Here is a 21,102-nt window from a genome sequence, read left to right on the forward strand (position 1 = left end):
TTTTCATGTACATCCAGAGGGATGTTGTTTTGCTTGCTAACAGGTGACTTTACCGTAATATTCCATTAAAAAGCCATGCATGTCCCAGATGACAAATCCTTAATTTTGCTTTCACTCTTTACAAGAAGATTAAGAAACCTCCAGTGAGAAATAGAAGGTTATCAGGAGGGCCTCCTCAATTCAGGCGTCTGACCTGGTTGATGAAGTTGCATTGAACTCAGGCCACTACTTGGAGGATTATTTTTCCAAGAAGGAGAATAAAGGAGAATCCTTCCCCCTTTCAAGGAGAAGGAAGGAGCAGGGCAGCATGGCTTTCAGCTCTCGGGAAATTAATTTATAAGGGAGGTTGCACGCAATGCTGCTGGATTTAATTAGGAAGTAGTAAGGCCACAGCAGTCACATGCTCAAATTTATGACCCGGTGCATGAAGGAAAATGCTTGACCCATTTTGCACAGTGGTAGAACAAGAAATGTGAGATTGCCAAAAAATAATTTCCAATGTGTCCCACAAGAACTTCATTAACTGTCTTATAAAGTCACCACTCATTTCAATATTTAGGATGAAGCTGATTCAGCCGCTGAGTAATTGATTCTAAGTAGACTTTATGGTCTTTAAAAGAAGGGATGATTCTGTCTATTTCCATGGTAATCCCATCTCCCATTAAGCACATAGTGGGTATTCAGTAAAGACTGCACGAGCAATGGTTGTTCAACATTTCAGCAATCACGTACTTAGCATCATGTGTGGGCTTTGTATCAGGAGCTAAAGATAAAAAGACACGGCCTCCGACCTTAAAACACTAGTGGTCATATGGATAAATAAGATACAAGTCGCCTCATCTCAGTTAATGGTAACTTCACCCTTTCGGTTGCTCAGGTTAAAACCTTGCAGTCACCCTCTCTTTCTCTCACATGCCATATGCAATCCGTGAACAAATCATGATGCCTCCGCCTTCAAAAGGTATCCAGAAATTTTACCATGAACCACACCTTCACTGCTCCTACTTGGGGTCAAATCACCAGCGTCTCTCTCATGGATCATTGCAATAAGTTTCTAACGAATGTTCCTGTTTCAACCCTGTACCCTTCCCCACCATCTATTCTCAACATAACAGCCAGAGTGCTCCTTTGAAAATATAAATATTTTCTTATGTTCTTTCTTGGTTCAAAACCTCAGGTAGCTCCCCACGTCTCTCAGAGTATAATCCTTTCAGTAGTTATATGGCCTTTTACGATCTACTTCTGATACCCATTTAACCTCATCCAGGAGTCTCTGTGCTTATTCTGCTCCAGCCACACTGGCCTCCCTTTATTTTTGGAACAATCCAGGCGTACTCCTCTTTCAAGGATTTTTCACTGGCTGTTCCTTCTGCCTGGAATGCTCTTCCCCCAGGTATTTTGTTGTCTCTTGCTACAGTTCAGACATTCATTTCAGCCCCACTATTCTCACCCCACCCTCAGTATCCCAACTTCCCTTCTGCTGCTCTGTTTCTTCATAGCACTTATCATCCTCTAACAGTAGATAGTTTCCTTATCCATTAAATTGTCTATCTACGCCCACTGAATAGTAAGCTCCAAGAAAACAGAGATTTCTATTTCTTAATTTTTTGTTGTTTTGGTCACAGTGGCTGGCACACAGTAAATACTTACCTGATTGAATGAATGCTGATACACTGCAGAAAACAGCTATAAGGGAGTCATGCACAAATATTGTGCTTTGCTAGCAGGCCTGACTGAAGCATCACTGTCTATCATGAAGGATTTCATGCAGACATTCCACAATGTAGATACAGATTCCAATGTGACGCAACTAATACTTATTTACTAGCTCAATATGTCCAAATGTTTGGAGTAAGCCAAAGGTTGTAGTCTGATGGATAAATAGGGTTCCTATTTATCCTTATACTGTCTGGACAGTATAAGACACAAAGTACACTAGTACATTCATGTCCTTTAAAAACTGCCTGCCTAGCGAGACTGCTCTGACTTTCTCCAGATCTAAGTGCAAGCCATGCTACGCTGCGTGGCTAGGAGGAGTCTGACTGGGCAAGGTGCCCACCCGAGCCCCTTCTAGTCATGATCCCATTCCCCGTGTCCGCCTTTTAATTAGCAATAGTTGGGCAAACTTCTTAGTCACTTACTGCAGCTTACGGAATCATAAATTGAAGTGGGACTGGGCTGAGCAAACTGCTGAAAATGAACACAAGGCCGTTGGTGTGTTGTGGTTTAAATGTAAGAACAAACATGAATGAATCACATGTCTGAGCATGGTCCAAGCAGGATGAAGAATCTATAAAGTAACAAGGTGGGCCATTCTGTGATGACATGAGGAAAATATTGCCACTATAGAACTCTTCGGAATCACTGGGCATAATGAAATATTGAATAAGTCCACCAGTGGTCTGCTATTGGTTGGAGTTGATACCATAAAAATTAGCCAAGTAATACCTCTAGTAAAACATTTGTAAGTTAGTTATCCACAGGACAGAATTTCAAAAAAAAAAAAGAAAAAAGACTCAAAGAATAATGATTTTATGCTAAACTTACAAGGCAAGTATTTTTAAAATTTGATTTAGGGCCATTCTGTGTTCTAAGACCCAGAGTAAATCCCTCGATATTGATTAGTACAACCACATGACTCTTAAATCGATACACTGAGGGTGTACATATGAGGGAGAAATGAAATAATGAATTTCAAGATCAATGTCTTTTATGAAGATACTTGACATCCAAAAGCTGTCCGAGTGCAAAAGGGGAAAGGAAATGGTTAGTATCCGAGAACCAGAATTCCTGCAAATGGCGAGGGGCACCCATCTCACCTAAGTAGTTATCATCCTCTGATTTTCCTGAGAAACTGTGCTGCCGCACGTCGATACTAGTAGCACCAGCTGGAATTCGGACCACGGTATTGTAACCTGAAAAGAATTCAGTAGAAATTCAGTATTCTGTAGCATGGTTCACTTTCTCTAAGCAAAATGTGAGCAACAAAGGAACATAAGCTATCTCTCACTATTAGGTGCCTTGTAGCCAGATGGGTCATGTAACTTAACAAGACTGATTTTACGCTTGACATTAATACTTTTTACGTGTTACACATGGGGAACAATTTTTAAACTGACCATTTTCCTCCTTATGGTTCTCAGGAACAGATTCTTACCATAATGCACTGTATTAAATGTTCCCGCCACTGTTTTGCATGAAGAATTATCACCACCGCAAACCCCACATTTATCTCTCCGGGCTTTGGAGTTCAAAACATGATCGCATCCAGCTTGCTTTTAAAAAGAAAACATTTGAAATAAATGGTAAGTATTACAGAGATTATAAAATGGCAAGTCATGTGTTCCTTTGCATGATGTGCATTCCAAATGACAAGAAAGTTAAGTCTCTTTAAACTTGCCAGGGTTGAGAACTCAAAGTTGCTATGGAAAATGTGGTCCTTGGATCCGCAGCTGTGGGTATCTTGGTGCTGTCAGAAAATCAGCTTCTCGACCCCTACCCAGATCTACTGAATCAGAGTACATTTTCTGGCATGTTAACAAGCTCCTTAGGTGTTGCATCTACAGACTACAGTTTGAGAAGCTCAAGTCTACAAAAAAGTGGAGGCAATGAAAAAAGTTGTTCAGGATTTAAAAAAAGGAGCCATGAGGACTGTATCCAATTAAAGAGCTTGCATCCCATCTTAAGGAAGCAGCCACTGTCCACTCCAGGCTACTGCTGCCATGTGGAAACAGGAGCCCAGTGTTGCTATTTCTAAGTTTTTTAAGAGAAGCTGGAAACTGTGATTTTATGTGAAATCCCCTATGTTCAAATAACGACCGTGGATGGAACACAAAGCATGGCTGCAGACCACCAGTGTGAGGCCGAGGGCTCCAAAAGCCCTCCTGAACTTTTCCCCATCGTAATGCAACGCAGCAGTATAGGCAGAGGGCCGAGAATCATTCCATAAACTGCAGCAACCACCACCAGCAACCCGCAGTTCACATTCCTGTCCATTCTGTTCCTTTGTATGAACTCGTCTTTGAGGAGATACTCAATGTGTTGCTATAAAATGGAAACCTGCACTGTGAGCTGTGAGCTGGGAAGTGGCTGAAGCTCTTAGGTGGCGCTTTCAATCAAATCCTACCTACCGTGTTTCCCCGAAAACAAGACCTAACCAGAAAATAAGCCCTAGCATGATTTTTCAGGATGACATTCCCTGAACATAAGCCCTACTGCATCTTTTGGAGCAAAAATTAATATAAGACCCGGTCTTATTTTTCAGGGAACCATGGTATTAGAAACACCAACCCACCTTGGACCACATGCAAGGCACAAACGTCTCATCGCATAGCCTTGCTGTGTTAGGGATGATTGCTGACTGGTGAGGACAGTTGAAATGGTACCAAGCCATGAGAAATCATTGCTCTGATGCTTTACCATCAGCCAGAAGTTTCTTGAATTCCCTTCTAAGAGTAAATGACAGGTATGTCTCAGGTAGAAGCTATCCTGATTAAAACCAGAAAGACAATTCTGAGTGAGGCCAGCTCTCCCTCATGACATCTTTCTGGACCAGAACTATTCAATCTAGAAATTACTGTCAAGAAGCATTTGGTTTAAACCTTAAGCATTGAACTTACAGTAAAGGAGTGAGGGAGTATGTGTGTGAAAATTGCTACAAAAATATCTGCATGGACAGGGTTTTTTGCAGACCCTCAGCGAGGCTGAAATATCCAGAAAAATGCAGGGCAGTGCTTCTCAAACTTGGCATGCATCACAATCGGGTGATGCTGATGCTGCTCTGGGGACCCCACTTTGAGAACCAGTGCCCTGCAGGCAGTGCACAGACGTTAGCAGCTGCTACCCCGTCAAGAAAGCCACAAACCACAGCATGGCCACAGGACAACACAGTGACAAAAGCAGCATCTGGGACTTACCCGGCAGAGGCCTTGGACGCAGATATCGCTGGTGTCCTGGCCACACGGAGTCCCGTCCACCACTCTGTCCCGGAGCTGATAGTAGGCCGTGCTCCCTACCACCCTGCAGAATAACTTGCACCGGTCCTTCATCAGAACTGGAGAGGAGAAACACAACGCAGTGTGACTTGTGTGCCTGGACCCCACCCAGCCTGCCACCGCAGGACCCCCCCACCACCCTCGGTATACTTACTTCCACTGTACTTGGGGACCCAGCGCACATTTGGAAGCAGACCATTGATGTTAAAATGCTTCCCATCAAACTGAGCGCACTGTTCCTCTCGGAAGTCTCGCTTGTGCTTGAGACATGGCTCTGTGTTGCAGGACTTAAATTTCATTCTACGCCCTACACAGTACTTTCCACCATTTTTGGGCCTGAGAAAAGGTAAAAAACAGATACACTATGTTATAATGTATGTCTTCCCACATCACTCTCTCATCTGTGGCTTCCTGTCCTCTAGGGAAGCAATTTGAAATGGCCAGTGACATAAAACAGGGCAAGGGCTCTGAAATCTGGGTTTGCATTCTGCCTTCAACACCAGTAAGTGCATAACCTTGGGCAAGTCACTTAACCTCCTTGAGCCTCAATAAAATGGTCCCTCCCATCTGTAAAATGGGAAGGCACTATTTGGAAAGGCTGTTTTGTGGATAAAAATATTGGAGTGTATAAGTTAAAGTATGAAATACAAAGCCTGGAATCTATTAGGACATTTTCTTTCTTCTTTTCCCCATTCACAGTCCTTTGATTTTAAAAATATAGAAGGTAAAAGGTACAGACGAGCAGTTAGAATGTTCCCTTTTAGCTTTTCCTTTTGTGATACTCTCATGGGAAACCATCCCAAACCTTTGTCATTTTACTTCAATTCATTCCCTCCTCCTCATTCTTCTTCCCCCCATAACCACTGTTTTTGTTTGTTTTACTTTACAAATAAGATGGAATAAAAGAAATATGCCTGTATTTTGACTTAGTAAGAGAAGCAGGAGAAAGCGTACTGGTTTCATTAAATTTTGTGTGACAAGAGTATGGAGTACGCCTTGCAAAGCATCACAGGGCAAATTGAATCTCTGCATGCAACCCGTACATGCATTTTCCAGATGTCACCCAGAAAGTAAATTATATAACACATCTCCCAGCAGTCAACAGCTTGCCAAAGTCATCATGGAAACTGGAAGATCACAGAATCTTAGTAAGTTTAGCTCACCCACCCAGGGCGGGAGCAGCTCAGTTTCCACTGCTGTCGTAGGACATCTCTCAGACCTTTCCACCTTTCTTCCTCAGAATGAATCTTTCAGAGTAATTTGGACCATGGCAAGTGTTACACCAGGCCTTGGGGGAATGGGAAATGTATCGAAGCCCATACAATACAGAATGAGAGGCAGCCTAGCAGAGCAGGAAAGAGTTGGATCTGTGTTCCAATCTTGGCCTGTTCTCACTGTGTGACCTTAGACAAAGTTCTTAGTCTCCCTGCTCTTCAGTATTCTTCTTCGCTAAAATGAGTGCACAGAACAGATGCCTGAAATGTCCCCTATGATGGTATTATATGTGAGCATTCCCAATCTAATCTGATCCAGTTCAGCAGGCTGTTTGTTTTGGGAACCAAATCTGAGCTACAGCCTGGTCTGCATTGTGAGAAATGACTCAATGCTCCTGCAAAGTACTCAAGTCTCAGGAAGGACCATGTGGCTGTGAGACTGTCGTAAACATGCTCCCTCGATCAAAGAGTTACGGAGTAAGGTAAGACTGTAGGCTGTGTGGTTACAAGCTGGGCACCTCTGTGTAAGCAACCTGGCTTCTCTGAGCTCCGTCCTGCACATGCAAAGCAGAGATGATACTGTACCCCTGAAAGGCTTTTTATGAATCTGAGGAGCTTAGCAAGGAGTCTGGTACATATTTACTGTTATCATGAGGAAGATTGCATCTAGGGATGGCACATAAATCCAGTAGTGTCTATGTCTGATTGTTTCTCCATTAAATACAATTTTAAGCCCATAAGCTTTACATATCATGCATTTGACTAGCCAAAACTCACTCATGTTTTGCCATCAGAGAGAAAGGCAGAGGTACTTTTATACCAACAGGAGGTTCAGAGAGGTTAAATACTTTGCCCAGAGTCACAGAGCTAATAAAAGAGCAGACAGGACTAGAATCCAAGTCTCCCAGGTTCTTTCTCTGTGCTCTTTCTACAACATTATCCAAGAACTATGGCCCAGCATCTTTTCTTTTTCTTTTTTGATGCCATTTAGCCTTGGTTTCCTGGATAGCAAGCTCTTCTCTCTGTACCAACGCACCCCAGTCTCATGTATAAAATATCAGATTACATATGAATAACAGATTCAGGTGAAACTTGCATTAAATATGCTACAAGGAAGACCCCCTTCAATTTTTCCTCAAATTGAAATGAGCTTTGTGAATCGTTTGAAATGTCCCAACTAACTATGGTGGATTGATAATTTATTTGTTGCCTGAAAGTAATTCATACTTCTTTCTCTTTGAAAATAAAACCTTTTGAAAGTTGATTTTTTTTCTTTTGGCTCTCTTACATAATAAGTCTCAGCTGACTCTGGCAATTGATCAACTGCAGTCGTCATTGGGCCACAGTCGTTAATACCTATAGGTGGCTTCCCTTCGGATGACAACAGTTTCCACCTTTGCTTGCTTTGACCACTATCAAACATCATTTAGTGATTTAATAAATTACATTTTTTTATAAACAACACACAGAAAACACTCTATGTGAGAAGCTGTATTGCTGAGGGTTATAGTGATGGACCCTAGACACAGAGGATTTGAATCCCAGCCCTGACACTTAGTAGCAGTGCAACCTTGGGCAAGTTGCTTCAGCTCTCTAAGCTTGTTTCTCTGTCTGTAAAGGGAGAGGATGCTAACGTCTACTTCACAGGCTGAGTAAGGGTTACCTGGTTAACACATTCAAAGCACTTGAGCGAGATCTTGACTGCCACACAGTAAACGTTTAGCTATTATAAGGGTCTGCACACTATAGCCCATGGGCCAAAATCTGGCCTACTGAATGTTTTCCACATTTTGTAAAAATTAAAAAATTGTTTGAGATACACAAGCATTATGTGAAATTCAAGTTTCAGGGTTCATAATAAAATTTTATTGGCACACAGCCACACCCACTCTCTCCATATTGTTCATTATGTTTCTGACTGTATCAGTACGAGTGACTAGTTGGGACAGAGATCCTATGATCCCCAAGTCTAAAGTACTTATAAAATATATGATAGAAAAAGTATTCCTTTATAGAAAAAGTCTGCGGACCCCGGAACTATTCTTGTGACTGTGCACAGCCATGCAGTGAGGTAGGTGGTGGCACCCCTGTTTCTGAATCTTTGTTTGAACTGGGCTCAGGACTGTTAAATAATCTGGCAAGGGCCCACGCCCACGAAGTGAGATGTGCTGGCAGAGAGACCAACCCAGGTCTCCCTGACCCTCAGCTCATGATCTGGCCTCTCTCCTATGCTGCCTCTCTTGAAACAGGACTCTTTCCATATCAAAAGTCATTCGATGACCTTATTTGCTGTTTATCTAAAGGCAGATTATACTTGATGAATAAACATAAATTTGCCCTTTTGAAATATATGGCTTATCTTATATCCTAGACCATGGGATCTCTGCCTGATTTGCATGCACTGTGTAATGAGGTGGGCTTTAGCCAACCTAACTTACCATTTCAGCATGGAAGAAATTCATTTTATAATTTAGTAATTTAGCTGGGTAGGGTATATTTTCCATGTAGGAAAATAATGAAAATTATAGGAACTGAAACTTTAAAAAATATTAACCACATTTTCCTACTATTAAGACTCTTTAAAAATATTGCATGTCCAATAGGGATGGAAAGGACTTAAGGAAATTGCCTGATTAATTATTATGAAAGTAACTATATGCAGCACAGCCAAGCTGAATCTTTCTTTCAAGCACATCTTATATGACCATTTCTATTCATACATACAAATTTGCCACGCTGCATGGCCAAAGATGAAATAAATTTTGCAAAGATCATCACAGGTGAATTCTACCCTCAAGGAAAGCTAACCTTTAGTCTGCAAATAGGTTTGAACAGAAATCTCAACTTCTATGTTTACTTACAATGTTAGGGCAAGCAGATTAGGGTCAGCTCGAGGCAGAAACTTCTAATGATACAACACGCAGCTCCAGAATGTACTGTGTTTCCTAAGCTTGGAGAGTTTTAAGACGGGGCCTGATGGCCAACTGCAGAGGATGCTGAAAAGCTATTCAAGGATTGGATGGGATGGGCCAGGGAGTTGAACTAGCAATCATTAATGATCCTGCCAAATAGGGCAGTTTCTGGGATTAGATATTAATTCATTAGTTAACAGCTCCCTGACAGTAGCCAATTCTTGACATTCTGAAATAAGTTCATCCGACTCAGTACCTCAAAGAAACTCTGCTGCAATATTTTACAGTCAAACGAGAGACTGGTTTTCTTAGATGGAACATACATATGGCTACTCTCTTTTATGTAAGGTTTCATAAAGCAGTTGCTATGGTGAAAGCCTAAATGGGAAATATCCAGCTCACAATCTTGACTTTTTCTCAAATCTATGAGTTTATCATTATTTTAAAATTTAGCCTATCTCCTAGAAGAAATACTTTGTCTTTCCTAAAGAACTGACTTAGTTTTTTATTTTGATGGACTCTTAACAAGTCTATAAAACATTTTGTTTTAGTCACCAGGAAGCGTAGGGCCAAACTTAGGTCATAAAATAGTAAGGACAGGACCCAATGGCCTGAATGCATCTTCTAGTTCCAAAGCAGCTGGTCTTGTTGCGGCACTCTAAATTATGATTTGCTGGTTCTGATTTAAAATTTTACTCTATTACGTATTTCTTATGTAACAGAGTGATCAGGTGACCATGTAATTAATTGTCCAATCCAGGAAACTTTGAGAATGGATAGGGGAGGTCTTAAACTTCTGCAGGACAACAGATGTAAACTGCGACTGTCTGTACAAACCAGAACATATGCTCATCTTCTCTGTAGGGCATGGGTGGAAAATTGGATTAAAAAAAATAGATAAAGCATTTAAAGGCAACATATCAGGGTCCAATTCTCAAGATGGCAAATCTGTAGCATTGTATACCAACTGAGACCAAAAACATTTTTTACCAAAATTGGAAAGCACGTGGTTTGTACAGCTAGCTCACTTCCTTAGGCGCAATTCCATATACGTGGCAAGGCTACTTCTCTTTTTTTAGCTTTTATACTTTCAAGGAAGAAAACCTAAAAATATAGCATAAAGTATCTGGATGTTAAATAAATACATGCTTGAATCACATGGATACTGTGGAAAAATAAAAACAATCCAGTATTCTTACTAGAGACCACCATGGATTCTAAAAATGGAACTCTACATTAATGCTAAGGGCTCTGCACACTGAGAAAAGGCATGTTGCCAGCGAGACGGGACCCAAAGTCCGAGAATCAGGACAGCAACCACTTCACATTCTACATAGTGAACCATCTACTCTGTGAATTTCTCTGAACAAGCTTTAAAACTGAGGTTTGAATCTGACTTTCCCTGTTCTGTGTTCCCTTCTCTTGTCAAATGGGCTTCGTCAATGCCACCGGAACCCTGGTTTTCAGAGGCAGATCCTTCCTCAATTCACAGGGCATCCCAAACTGCAAATAACCTGGAGGCGCTTTAATGCACTGATGTCAGTGCAGATACCGCACTAGGTAGGTGGACTGTATTATTTTAAAACCTCCCATAGCCAACAGCACTGACAAGAACCTTTAACTGATACTTGAATGATTCCTTCCTAACTTATGAAGGTGTGGATCTTCAATTCACTTCACTTTTGAAGCTCAATATCCTTTCCCACTAAGGTCTTTACGTAGGGTGACTTTCTTTGTCTGGCCCATTCCAATTACGGAGTGATTTATCTCCCTCCACTTTCCACGTTACTTCTAGAATTGCCCTCAGACTTTAAAAGACCAGACACTTCTTTTGAATGGAATGTTCTTGAGTCAAATTTCAAAAGCGCCGACTATTTGCAATATTCATACCGTCATGATAATATAGCTTAATAATAATAATACTTTGGCTCAAAGAGACCACCCAACAGTTTTTAATTAAAAAAAATTCATCATACTTGCTGTTAGCTTAAAATGTTTTATTTTAAAGCTAGACTTTATAATTGACTTTAAAAAGCAAGCTGCACAACTATAGATAGTGTGATCCTTATTTTGTATGAAACATATTTCATATGCTATATATTACATCTATAATCTTTTTCAAAAGTCCAAAAGAATACACATCAAATTGTTTTTCTTGTGGGAAGTAACTGGGGATTAGAAATAACAATGATAGCAATTTTTTATATCATATACTTTTGTGTTCCAAGTTTTAAAGCACATTCTATATTTATACTATTATTGTTTCAAAAAACAAATACTAAAAACAGACTCTATGGAAAGTCTAATGTTGATTAGCTTATATACATAGCTACAGTGTTAGTTTTATGAACCAGAGTATCTTTAGTTGTCTTCTATAGAGACTAATACACGTGGACATGAACTAAATTTTGGACTGGGAACAAAAATATATTAGAATAAATTGATCATCATCTGTGATTTGTACTAGAGAGTATTTATGTAGACCAGGGCTTGCAACAGTGGCCCACAGCTATGGTTTTTTCTGGTTCACACATCTCAGGTTATTCTTACAAAACATTTGGAAGCTTTGTCAATGCTAGGCCCTTCTCCTACTTGTGAGAAGTCAGTTAGGTCAGCACCCTGTACTTGGTCCCACTCCTGTGCAGTACAACCTGATTTTCTTGTACCAGCCCACTAGCTACTGTACCTGCTCGCTTCTCTTTACAATCAGTCTGCTGTCCTTAACATAGGCTATTCAAAATAAATGAGCACTGCTGGCAGAAACTGCTTTCTATAATCCCAAAGCAGCTGGCTCTTAAAAATGGGTGTTGGTTTATACACCTAAAAACTATCCCTAATGGGTGAAGACTTCTTGGGGTTCCCAGCCTATATAGGTTCAGTGGCAATGATATCGTGTATTATATTTTCAATTCCTTTAAACTTTATACATCTTATATCCACCACAATTACATGTCTTTCCTCATAATGAAGATAGCAGGTTTTAAAACCGACTTGTAAACAGCCTCCCCAGCAAACACATGTCTCTCGTGATAGATGCTGGGGAAAAACCCATTGAGTTTATTTGAACATGCAGGTCCTAACAAGGTGAGGCTGGTCAGAGAGTGAGAACTATCCTGAAGAGCAGGGCACACCCAATCTACAAGCTGTCAGGTTATGGGATAGGGGCCTCAGGTGTCTTACCTGTAAAACAGCTAGATTGATTTCAAAAGTAATTCCTGACTTGGGGTTCCAGGTCCCTTGGGATCTGCTAATGCTGCCTTGGGAATCTGGGTGTCCTTTTCAGCATTTCAGGAGCTAATGGAAAGGGTGCACTGATCTACAATTTGGATGCAAATGTCCACTTTCTTTGTCTCCTTGTGAAAAATCTACCTGTTTATTAGCATGCTATCCCAAGCTCTGGGTGACAGTGAGTGGGGGCCTGACTGTTAAAACAGTTAAACAGGCCAATCAACACAAAAGCATCTACTGTTTGGGAGACAACACTTTTAATAATAAAGGGTCATGGGAGAAAAATAATAACACAGAGCGGGGAAGTGCCCACGGGTAGATCTTGGATACCGCGGCTCTAAGCAGCCCTGGAAGTCCACCCACTCTCTTAATTTAGAGGGAGCTCTTCATCTGCCTCTAATTACTCCCTTGGGCATTTTTCACTCCTGCTGTCTCCATAATAGCAGTGATGAGTTCTCGGACTTACTCTGGTCTGTTGCACTCTCGAACAGCTGTCTTGATGCCCCCTCCACATGTTCTTGAGCAGGTTCCAAAGTGAGTCCAGCTTCCCCAGGATCCATCAGTCACAGGGACCTCCATTTCTTTGGGAACACAAAATCCAAACTTGCAGTGCTGTATTTAATAAGGGAACAATGAGGGAGAGCTCGGTGCCTGAGACATCGCAGGACCCACTGTCCTTCTAAATACACCACACTGTAATTATTTTCCTGCGCTAGTGTGAAATGCTGCCATTTCATCATCTATGTCAGTAACTGCAACCGTAGGGATTTTAATCTTCTACGTATTGATTTTAGGCTGTCTTCATTTACAGCTTGCTTGAATAAAACTGGCCCATGAGTGATTGGCTCCAGGCTGTCGGGGTAACGTCAATGGCCAGCTTCAAGGTGCTCAATTAGTCTGCTTGGAGAAATGAGGAGTGGAAGTGGGCAGACTGGTTGCAGACAGGGCCAAAATGAGTTATTGGATCTGCATAGCAGATCTCCATTAACAAGGCCCAGAGATATTGTGAGCCTGTTAAAATATAATGCCTTATTACTTCCCAGAGATTTGAGAACCCAATTTTAATTAAACAGGAAAGAAAAAAAGCTAGTTACATGATTCCCATAAACTCACTCCACCAAGGCACACAGGATGACACTAAAGCAAAATGGACACATTACAGAGAGCCCTAAATTTTATTGCTTTTTTGTTACTAATGGTTTCACATTCTCCAGCCTGGAGCAGGAAGAAGGCTATGTTTAAAACAAAACAAAAAATAAAAGTCCTCAGCAGGACAAGAGAGTCCAAAAGGCCATTTCAACCCTCTGCCATTGTTGGGGTGTGAGGCCCTGACACAAAGCTGAGGTCACTGAGCAGTGGACAAAGGAAGAGTGGCAGCAGTGGTGGCAGGAGGGTGACGCCCCGCGGCTCACTCAGATCTCTGAAGCAAAGCTAGTGGCTCTGGCGTGATTTATCCGCAGGGAGGACGCAGGCGCGTAGAAAGAGGCAGAGGGCCACCAAGGTCAGGGGGTGGGGGTACATTCAGGCAAAGTGGACAAACAAGACGCTGAAGAAGGTCCCAGTCGGAACAACCGGCCCCACGAAAGCTTGGTGAACAATTATTTTAAAAGTGCAATTACGCTTTCGCTATTCTGTCGCGCCTTCTCCCTTGTAATTATCCTCTTAAGAGTATCTGAGGACTCGTCCCTTTCCCTGGGCTGTTTAGCTGAGGCTTAAAAGGTTCTGCACCCAAAGAATCTTGGGCAACTCCATATCCAAGAAACGTGGGCAGAGGCTGAGGTGACCACATCACTCCCTGAAATCACTTTATATTTGTCTCTACAGTGTTCTTGAACATTTCTTGGAATATACGCACACAAAAATAAATGAAAGAAGCAGCTTGGTCTAGAGAATGCAACTTGAATCATGTATTTAAACAAATTTAAAAATTTCTGGAAGCCACATTAAAAAAAAAAAAAAGAAAACTGAAATTAATTATTTAGCTCAAATGATCTGAAACATTATTATTTCTATATGTAATCAATATAAAATTATAAATGAGTTTTTTATACTCTCTTTTCATACTAGGTCTACAACACCTGGTAGTGTGTTTTCACTTAAGCACATCTCAGTTCAGACTGACAGTTCAAGTACTCACTAGCCAAGTGTGGCCAATGGTTGCTATATCGGACAGTGAAGGGACAAAGCTTAGGAGGTAAAATTCTAGTTTCCCCAAACCAACTCTATGACCTTGGGTGAGTCACTGAACTCAGCTACCACAGATGAAAAATGAAACCAAAGTTGTCTTGAGTATAACATGAGACAGTGTATCTAAAACACCTAGTATCAGCTGAGAACATAGGGGACCAGACATACAGCTAGTAATAATAATGGGAAACATTTACATAGCACTTCATATTTGTCAGGCACTGTTCTAAGCAATCTCTATCTATCTATCTATCTCACACTATGAAGTAGGTACTATTATTACCCCCACTTCCACAGAAAAGAAAATGGAGGCACAGAGGGGTTGATGCCACACCTCCGTAAGGGTCTGAATCACAGATAATTTGACTCAAAGGCGCACTCTTAACTGTTACACATGCTGCCTCTCAGTTGTGTGTGAACAGGAACAATTTTTTTTTTAAATTAAATTTATTGGAACAATTTTTGACATCTAAATAAAGACTGCAATTTAAAACAAAAGCAAATTAATGAAATGGTTAGGCAAGGCTAAGACTCTCAGGTATCTACCCAATATCCATTCTCCCTTTTATCTTTGGTAACAGAATCTAGATTTCCCTAGATTCTTGTATAGATAAGAGTGGTCAAAGAAATGTCAGCAGGATTCTTTGGGTAAGATTCCTGGGACGGTTCTTTTGCTTCTTTGTTCCTTCTACCTGGAACTCAGACTTGATGGCTGGAGCGGCAGCAGTCATTCTGTGACTTTGAGGATGAAGACCATTTGCATATGATAGTGGGGCAGAAAGAAATTAGGAGCCTGGGTCTCTGATGATTTTGTGGAGCTGCCACAACATCTCCATAACCTGTCTAACTGTTTTTTGTGTTAGAAAAAAGAGCCAATTTGTTTATACTACTATTATTTGGTCTGACCTGAACAAAATTTCTAATTAATATATAATTGAAGTCCTAGCTGAGGCCCAAATTCACCCTGCAAGTCTTGGTGCCAGATACACATTTTATAAATTCTACAAAGTAAGGACCTATGACTATTCATGGAGTTTAATAATGAGAAGTTACCTGGAAATACTTTTTTTTCCTCTTGACACTGAAGTCTTCAGTCTGAAGTCTCTAGTCTATACACCGTACCTCCACATAAGAACAAACTTCAAAGTGACTATAAGTCTCAAACGTACTACCATAAACTTCAGAGCAAAATGAGGACATAGATATACCACAGTGTGCTATTCAGCACTGCATTTAAATGTCCTCATATGGTACCTTCTTAAAAGGCAAATAATTAAAAACTGGTCTGCAAATGAAACATGTCTTACTGATACGACCACTGATGTTTATTTATAGAAGAGGAAGAACGTTCAAGGAATAGGAGAACTGCCTGAGGTGACAGAGGCTTAAAATCAGGGCTGTTTTGCAAATATGTACCAAGATGATCTATTTTACCAGCCGAATTCGACAAACAATAATATACTGGAAGAGCCGTTACATCATAACAAAGCATAAGTAGCTGGTGGAGTCCAAGCGAAAATATAGTCAGCCTTTCCTAGAAGTGTCCAGAACCATTTGAAAGATATTGTACCTAAATGACCCCTAAGTTCCTTTTTAAAAAAGAGCTTGGAAAAAGGACTTGGGAAGCAAGTTTGTCCCAAGGAGGCTTAAAACAGAAGTCTTAAAACAGAAGTTTCAAACCTCAGACTCACAAACAAGGTTAAAACGAAAATGTTAACGGACTTAACAAGAGAATGGAGAAAATAAAGAGACATTAGAGAGTCATTCATCAAAATAACATTGTCAGTAGTCCAAGACAGATTACTGCTGAGAGAGCAGGGCAGAAAGAAGAGAAAGAAAAAAAAAATTTAACCCCTCAGGAAAAAGAGCCAGAATTTGCTATAGAAAAGGCATATGGTTTTACTGCCAATTCTATGACAACAAATTGAAAAAAAACAAAGAATTTCTATGCTGACATAGGTCTAACAATTAAGTTCGCAAACTCATCCTAGAAAAAGTACTACATACCTCATTGCTGAATATCACTACGGTCACCTTCAAAGTACTCCTCTTGGGAAGCTATGTGCTGATGCCGACCCCTAGTCCACCCTTCAAAGTAATTTTGGAACTCTTTCTGGAATGGCCATCAGAGCTCTCATCACATTACCCTTGATGTCCTGAATGTCATCCTTTCAATATTTCCTTTATCTTCGGGTAAAGAAAGAAGTCATTGGGGGCCAGATCAGGTGAGTAGGGAGGGGTTCCAACACAGTCATTTGTTTACTGGCTAAAAATTCCCTCACAGACAGTGCCGTGTGAGCTGGTGCATTGTCGTGATGCAAGAGCCATGAACTGTTGGTGAAAAGTTCAGGTTGTCTAACTTTTTCACACAGCCTTTCAGCATTTCCAAATAATAAACTTGGTTAATTGCCCAGTTGGTACAAATTCATAATGAATAATCCCTCTAATATCAAAAAATGTTAGCAACATCATTGCAAGAAGTTTGCAAACTTAGTTGTCAGACCTTTGCATCTACCATCTTTGGCATTCGTAAAATGCGGAAATACTCTTCAGGGGAATAAACACACATGTAATCCACATCTTTAATAAAAGCTGCTAGGCGGCAACTTCTCTAAAACACAACTAAAAATGTACCTGCCATTTTATCTGCAGAGTTGCTTCTCTGAAAGTGTTCTGAACATGCCCCTTGGAATGCCTTCAAGTCTTACTCTTCTTGAGACATTGAAAAAGTCTTCTGAGAGATCGCCCAAATTTCCCCATCCCCCAAGTATAAGATTACCCTGCAATACTACATCTTCAGCTTCTGTTACAAAAACAGAAGATTAGAAGAAGACACAACAGACACCCTCCCAAGTTCTTCTGTGTGTCAGGATTGATTGGGATACCATATCACAACATGGTGCTTGGAAGCCTGTTCATGACAATTTTACTAAATATAATTCACTTCATCATATTATTGAGAATTCTTCTTTGTTACGGTTTTATGAGTGATAATGTGTCAGAAATAGACATGTTAGATGGGTGCATCAGATTGACTAAGAATCCAACACAATACCAGAGATTTTTCGGAGATTAAACTGTTTCAACTTAAATGATACAGTTGGCTGGCTCTAACTCAAGCCAACTTAGTTATTAACTGGTTATCACGTCTACTGTCATCTCCCATCAACTGGAAGCAGTTGTCTGGATCACTGTGTTTAGAAGGACTCTGAGGCCACATCTTCATTTTATAACAGTGAGTGAATTCTTAATGGTTGCCATAGAATCCTAAGAACCATATTCCCACTCAAACCTATGGTCCTTTGGCCATCAACACATTGAGTTAAATGTCCTGCAAAAAGTGAAAGATTCACTGGCCAAGGAGATATATTTCTTTCTAAGTTAATTAAAAGTGCAAAGGCTATTATGCCTATATCCGTATATAGTTTTGGTCAGGTTGTTATTACAGAAAGGTGTATACTCAATTGCCGAGGCCCTAGCCACTGAGAGGTGATAACTTGAGCTGACTTAGTCACCAAGTAAGAATAAAGTCATCTTCATTATAATTTTATTTTTGTATTGAATTTTTTGTGTTTCAAATAACTTACACACCATGTAGCTCTTGTAACTTTATAAAATCACCCTGAGAAATGAGTGAAAAAACATGCTGTTTGACCACTGGGAGCTGGTGGAGCTCAGCACATTCAGTTATGGCCTCGCCAGTACCCTTCCAGCCCCTTCAGACAAAACAAAGGAGGGAGTTACGGGGGAAGAGGCTCAGGTATGGGGAGACTCTACCTAAATGAACTGTTTCATCTTAGGCAAGTCCCTTCTTTATTCTGTTCCCTATCTATAAAATTGGGGAAAGGAGAATTAAGTTCTCTCATCTCTTTAGGTTACCTTCCACGGAAACATTCTGGATGCTATCAGGTAAAGTGGAGGAAAAAGAAGTGAGATGAGAATAAAATAGTAAGAGTGAGTTAAGCAGACATGGGAAGAAGAGAGAAGATAGGAAAAATACCGGGGGTGCCAAAACAATGTATACAAGTGGAGACTTTGGTCAATGTTGCTCAAGTAGTAGTCCGCCATCATCAGAAGTGTCTGGACGCTGATGGTAACCACTTGGAGCACCTCTTGTAATTGCAGAAGTCAGACGTGACTTGTATTCATCTTTTGTTATTGGTATATATTGAGGTTTATAATTTTAATACAGTTTTCCTTTCTTAAAATGTGTGTACATTGTTTTGGCACCCTCTGTAGATGGAAGGATAACAAGAGACTCAGAATATAGTCCTGGGATTACATCATTGGTAAGTGACAGAATGCCATTTTCTGTAGGATTAAAAAAAAAAAAAATCAGGGTTTACATCTAAAACATTTGTAACCAAATTATTTGGGTGATGAAGAAGAAGAAGAAGAAGAAGAAGAAGAAGAAGAAGAAGAAGAAGAAGAAGAAGAAGAAGAAGAAGAAGAAGAAGATATCACTAGCATAGTACCTTTTTTTTTTTAAATGGACACCAGGTGCAGAAATTTGCATTAATCATACTCCTAGGTACATGGGACATTGTTATCATTGGACCATGCAAATAGATTCTGCTTGGTTACTAACAAATAAGTGGGAACCATGATAACCAACTCAGAATATTTGGACTTGGATATACCCCAGGTGACATAATCACTTCTGAAAGGCACAAACGCAAGTTGGTGAAAGCTTGGCATCCCAGTAGTGAAGACAATAAGTTGACTGTATTTCTGCATTTCTTTGATTTTAAGATGCTTCATGAACTTAATAATGGACTTTCACTGCCATGCCCAAAAGAGACAGAAAGAAGAAAAAGAAACGCTACCTCACATGAAATGTACCCATAAGTTGAAAGCACATTGGAGTTTTCATGAGAAGAAGTATACCTTAAAATAGAGGCAATAGTGATAGCTATGTTTCTCATATCAATATTTCATAATAATGTTATGTTTTCACAATTTTTCATAGTAAAGCCGAACCTCTTGCCTCAAAAAAGTATTACGCATGCTAAAGCACATTGCGCTGACTTACATTCTCACAGCAGTGATGAGTGTCCAGCTAAAACCTTGCCCAATCTGCCCCAATACAGAAGGAGGGGTTGGGGCATTACTTGCCTTTCCAGGCTCACATTCGGTCCCATCGGCCCAGGGCGTGTGCTGAGTCCGGCAGCCCTTGTGTGCTCCATCCGCATTATTGCACCAGAGTCGTCTACACTGCATCTGCTCATTTCAGTTAAATGACAAGTCAATGACGATGTGATTAGATGATATCAAACAAGGCAAGGATTACTTTCAGTTCATGTTTTGCCAATGATATGGTACAGATCAGAAAGGGATTTTATTTCTTGGTGTGATTAATGGTAAAATATTCCAAGGGCTATAGACAGCAGCCCAAGACACACTGCTGTGCCTGGTAGGACTTGGGGTGGTGTGAAAGGGGAGCTACTGTGCATCAAAAACACCCATGGTGTCATCTGGTCCTCAGTACGACCACCCCATGTTACAGATGAGGACACACAGGAGCAGAGACAAAGGAACATGCTCTCTGTCACACTGGGGCTGTGTCATCGGAGCTTAAGTTTGCGATGCGCTCTTATTGGAGATGTTTTCTTCTAGTAGGCCATGTAATACCACAATCATATAATGACTCTTCTAGGGTGTTTAGGGGTTTTCAGAGGAAAGAAGGGACAGAATACTGTGAAATACTTCCGGCATACACAAAGTACAAGCTAACATAATGGATACCCCTCTATCCACCACCCAACTAAAGAAAGGCAACTTCACAGGCCTAGCCCAATACTCTCATCCTCTTCCCAATCCCTCCTCTTCCCCCAGAGGTGACCACTGTCCTGAGCAGTGATCATCATTTCCACTGCATTTACTACAAATGTATAAATATCTACCAATAATAGCCAACATTATAACTTTAAATGAACAATAGTATTCAGCATTTCAGGATATACGGATATATCTTACAACTTGCTTCCGACACCCCGCCCCCCACTATATTTCAGATTTACCCAAGTTGATATATTTAGCTCTATTTAAGGGCATACTTTTTAAAGACTTTTGTTTTTCCAGATTATTAAACTAAACTTTGCTCATAACAGGAAAACTCAGAAAGTACCAATATTTTTTTTTTTAAATAGAAAAACACCTCAAACTACCCTATCTTTTCTGTAGTTTCCCCCACCCCATTTTGAGTTGAGAACATACTCTACGAAGTAATTGTTTATCCCGTTATTTTGACTTAAAAAGTATATCAGGAGCATGTTCCCATGTGTAGTTAATTTTCAATTGTTGTATAATATTCCACTGAATGGAGACACCATAATTTCCCTAACCTTTCGATTGTTGGGCATTTGGATTACTCCTAATGTTTCTATCATGAGTAAAACAGAAATTAACATAATCATGGATAAATTTTACTCAAAAATTTTAATTATTTCCATAGATCATTGTACTTCCCAGTTCACTATGCTACCTCTGAAGTTTCTCCCAGCAAAACAAACACACAGCCAAAGGGATAGAATGGGGCGCCACAAAGACGCACAGTTCTGCTCATCT

The 21,102-nt window shown here is 40.4% G+C and overlaps 1 protein-coding gene across 2 annotated transcripts in view; it reads right to left on the reverse strand.

Annotated features, from left to right (window-relative positions):
- The window catches only part of ADAMTS9 (ADAM metallopeptidase with thrombospondin type 1 motif 9), a 161,860-nt gene that overhangs the window by 101,014 nt on the left and 39,744 nt on the right, over window positions 1–21,102 (reverse strand). For both annotated transcript variants that reach the window (XM_074313243.1, XM_074313242.1), the window contains exons 11-16: window positions 19,651–19,755; window positions 12,815–12,960; window positions 5,149–5,330; window positions 4,917–5,053; window positions 3,158–3,275; window positions 2,820–2,915 (exon numbers count right to left, since the gene is read on the reverse strand). In XM_074313243.1, coding sequence (XP_074169344.1) covers window positions 2,820–2,915; window positions 3,158–3,275; window positions 4,917–5,053; window positions 5,149–5,330; window positions 12,815–12,960; window positions 19,651–19,755 — 784 coding nt within the window. The remainder of the gene's footprint in view (window positions 1–2,819; window positions 2,916–3,157; window positions 3,276–4,916; window positions 5,054–5,148; window positions 5,331–12,814; window positions 12,961–19,650; window positions 19,756–21,102) is intronic.

The sequence above is a fragment of the Rhinolophus sinicus genome, linkage group LG10 (assembly GCF_036562045.2).
Source record: "Rhinolophus sinicus isolate RSC01 linkage group LG10, ASM3656204v1, whole genome shotgun sequence".
Taxonomy (NCBI): Eukaryota; Metazoa; Chordata; class Mammalia; order Chiroptera; family Rhinolophidae; genus Rhinolophus; species Rhinolophus sinicus.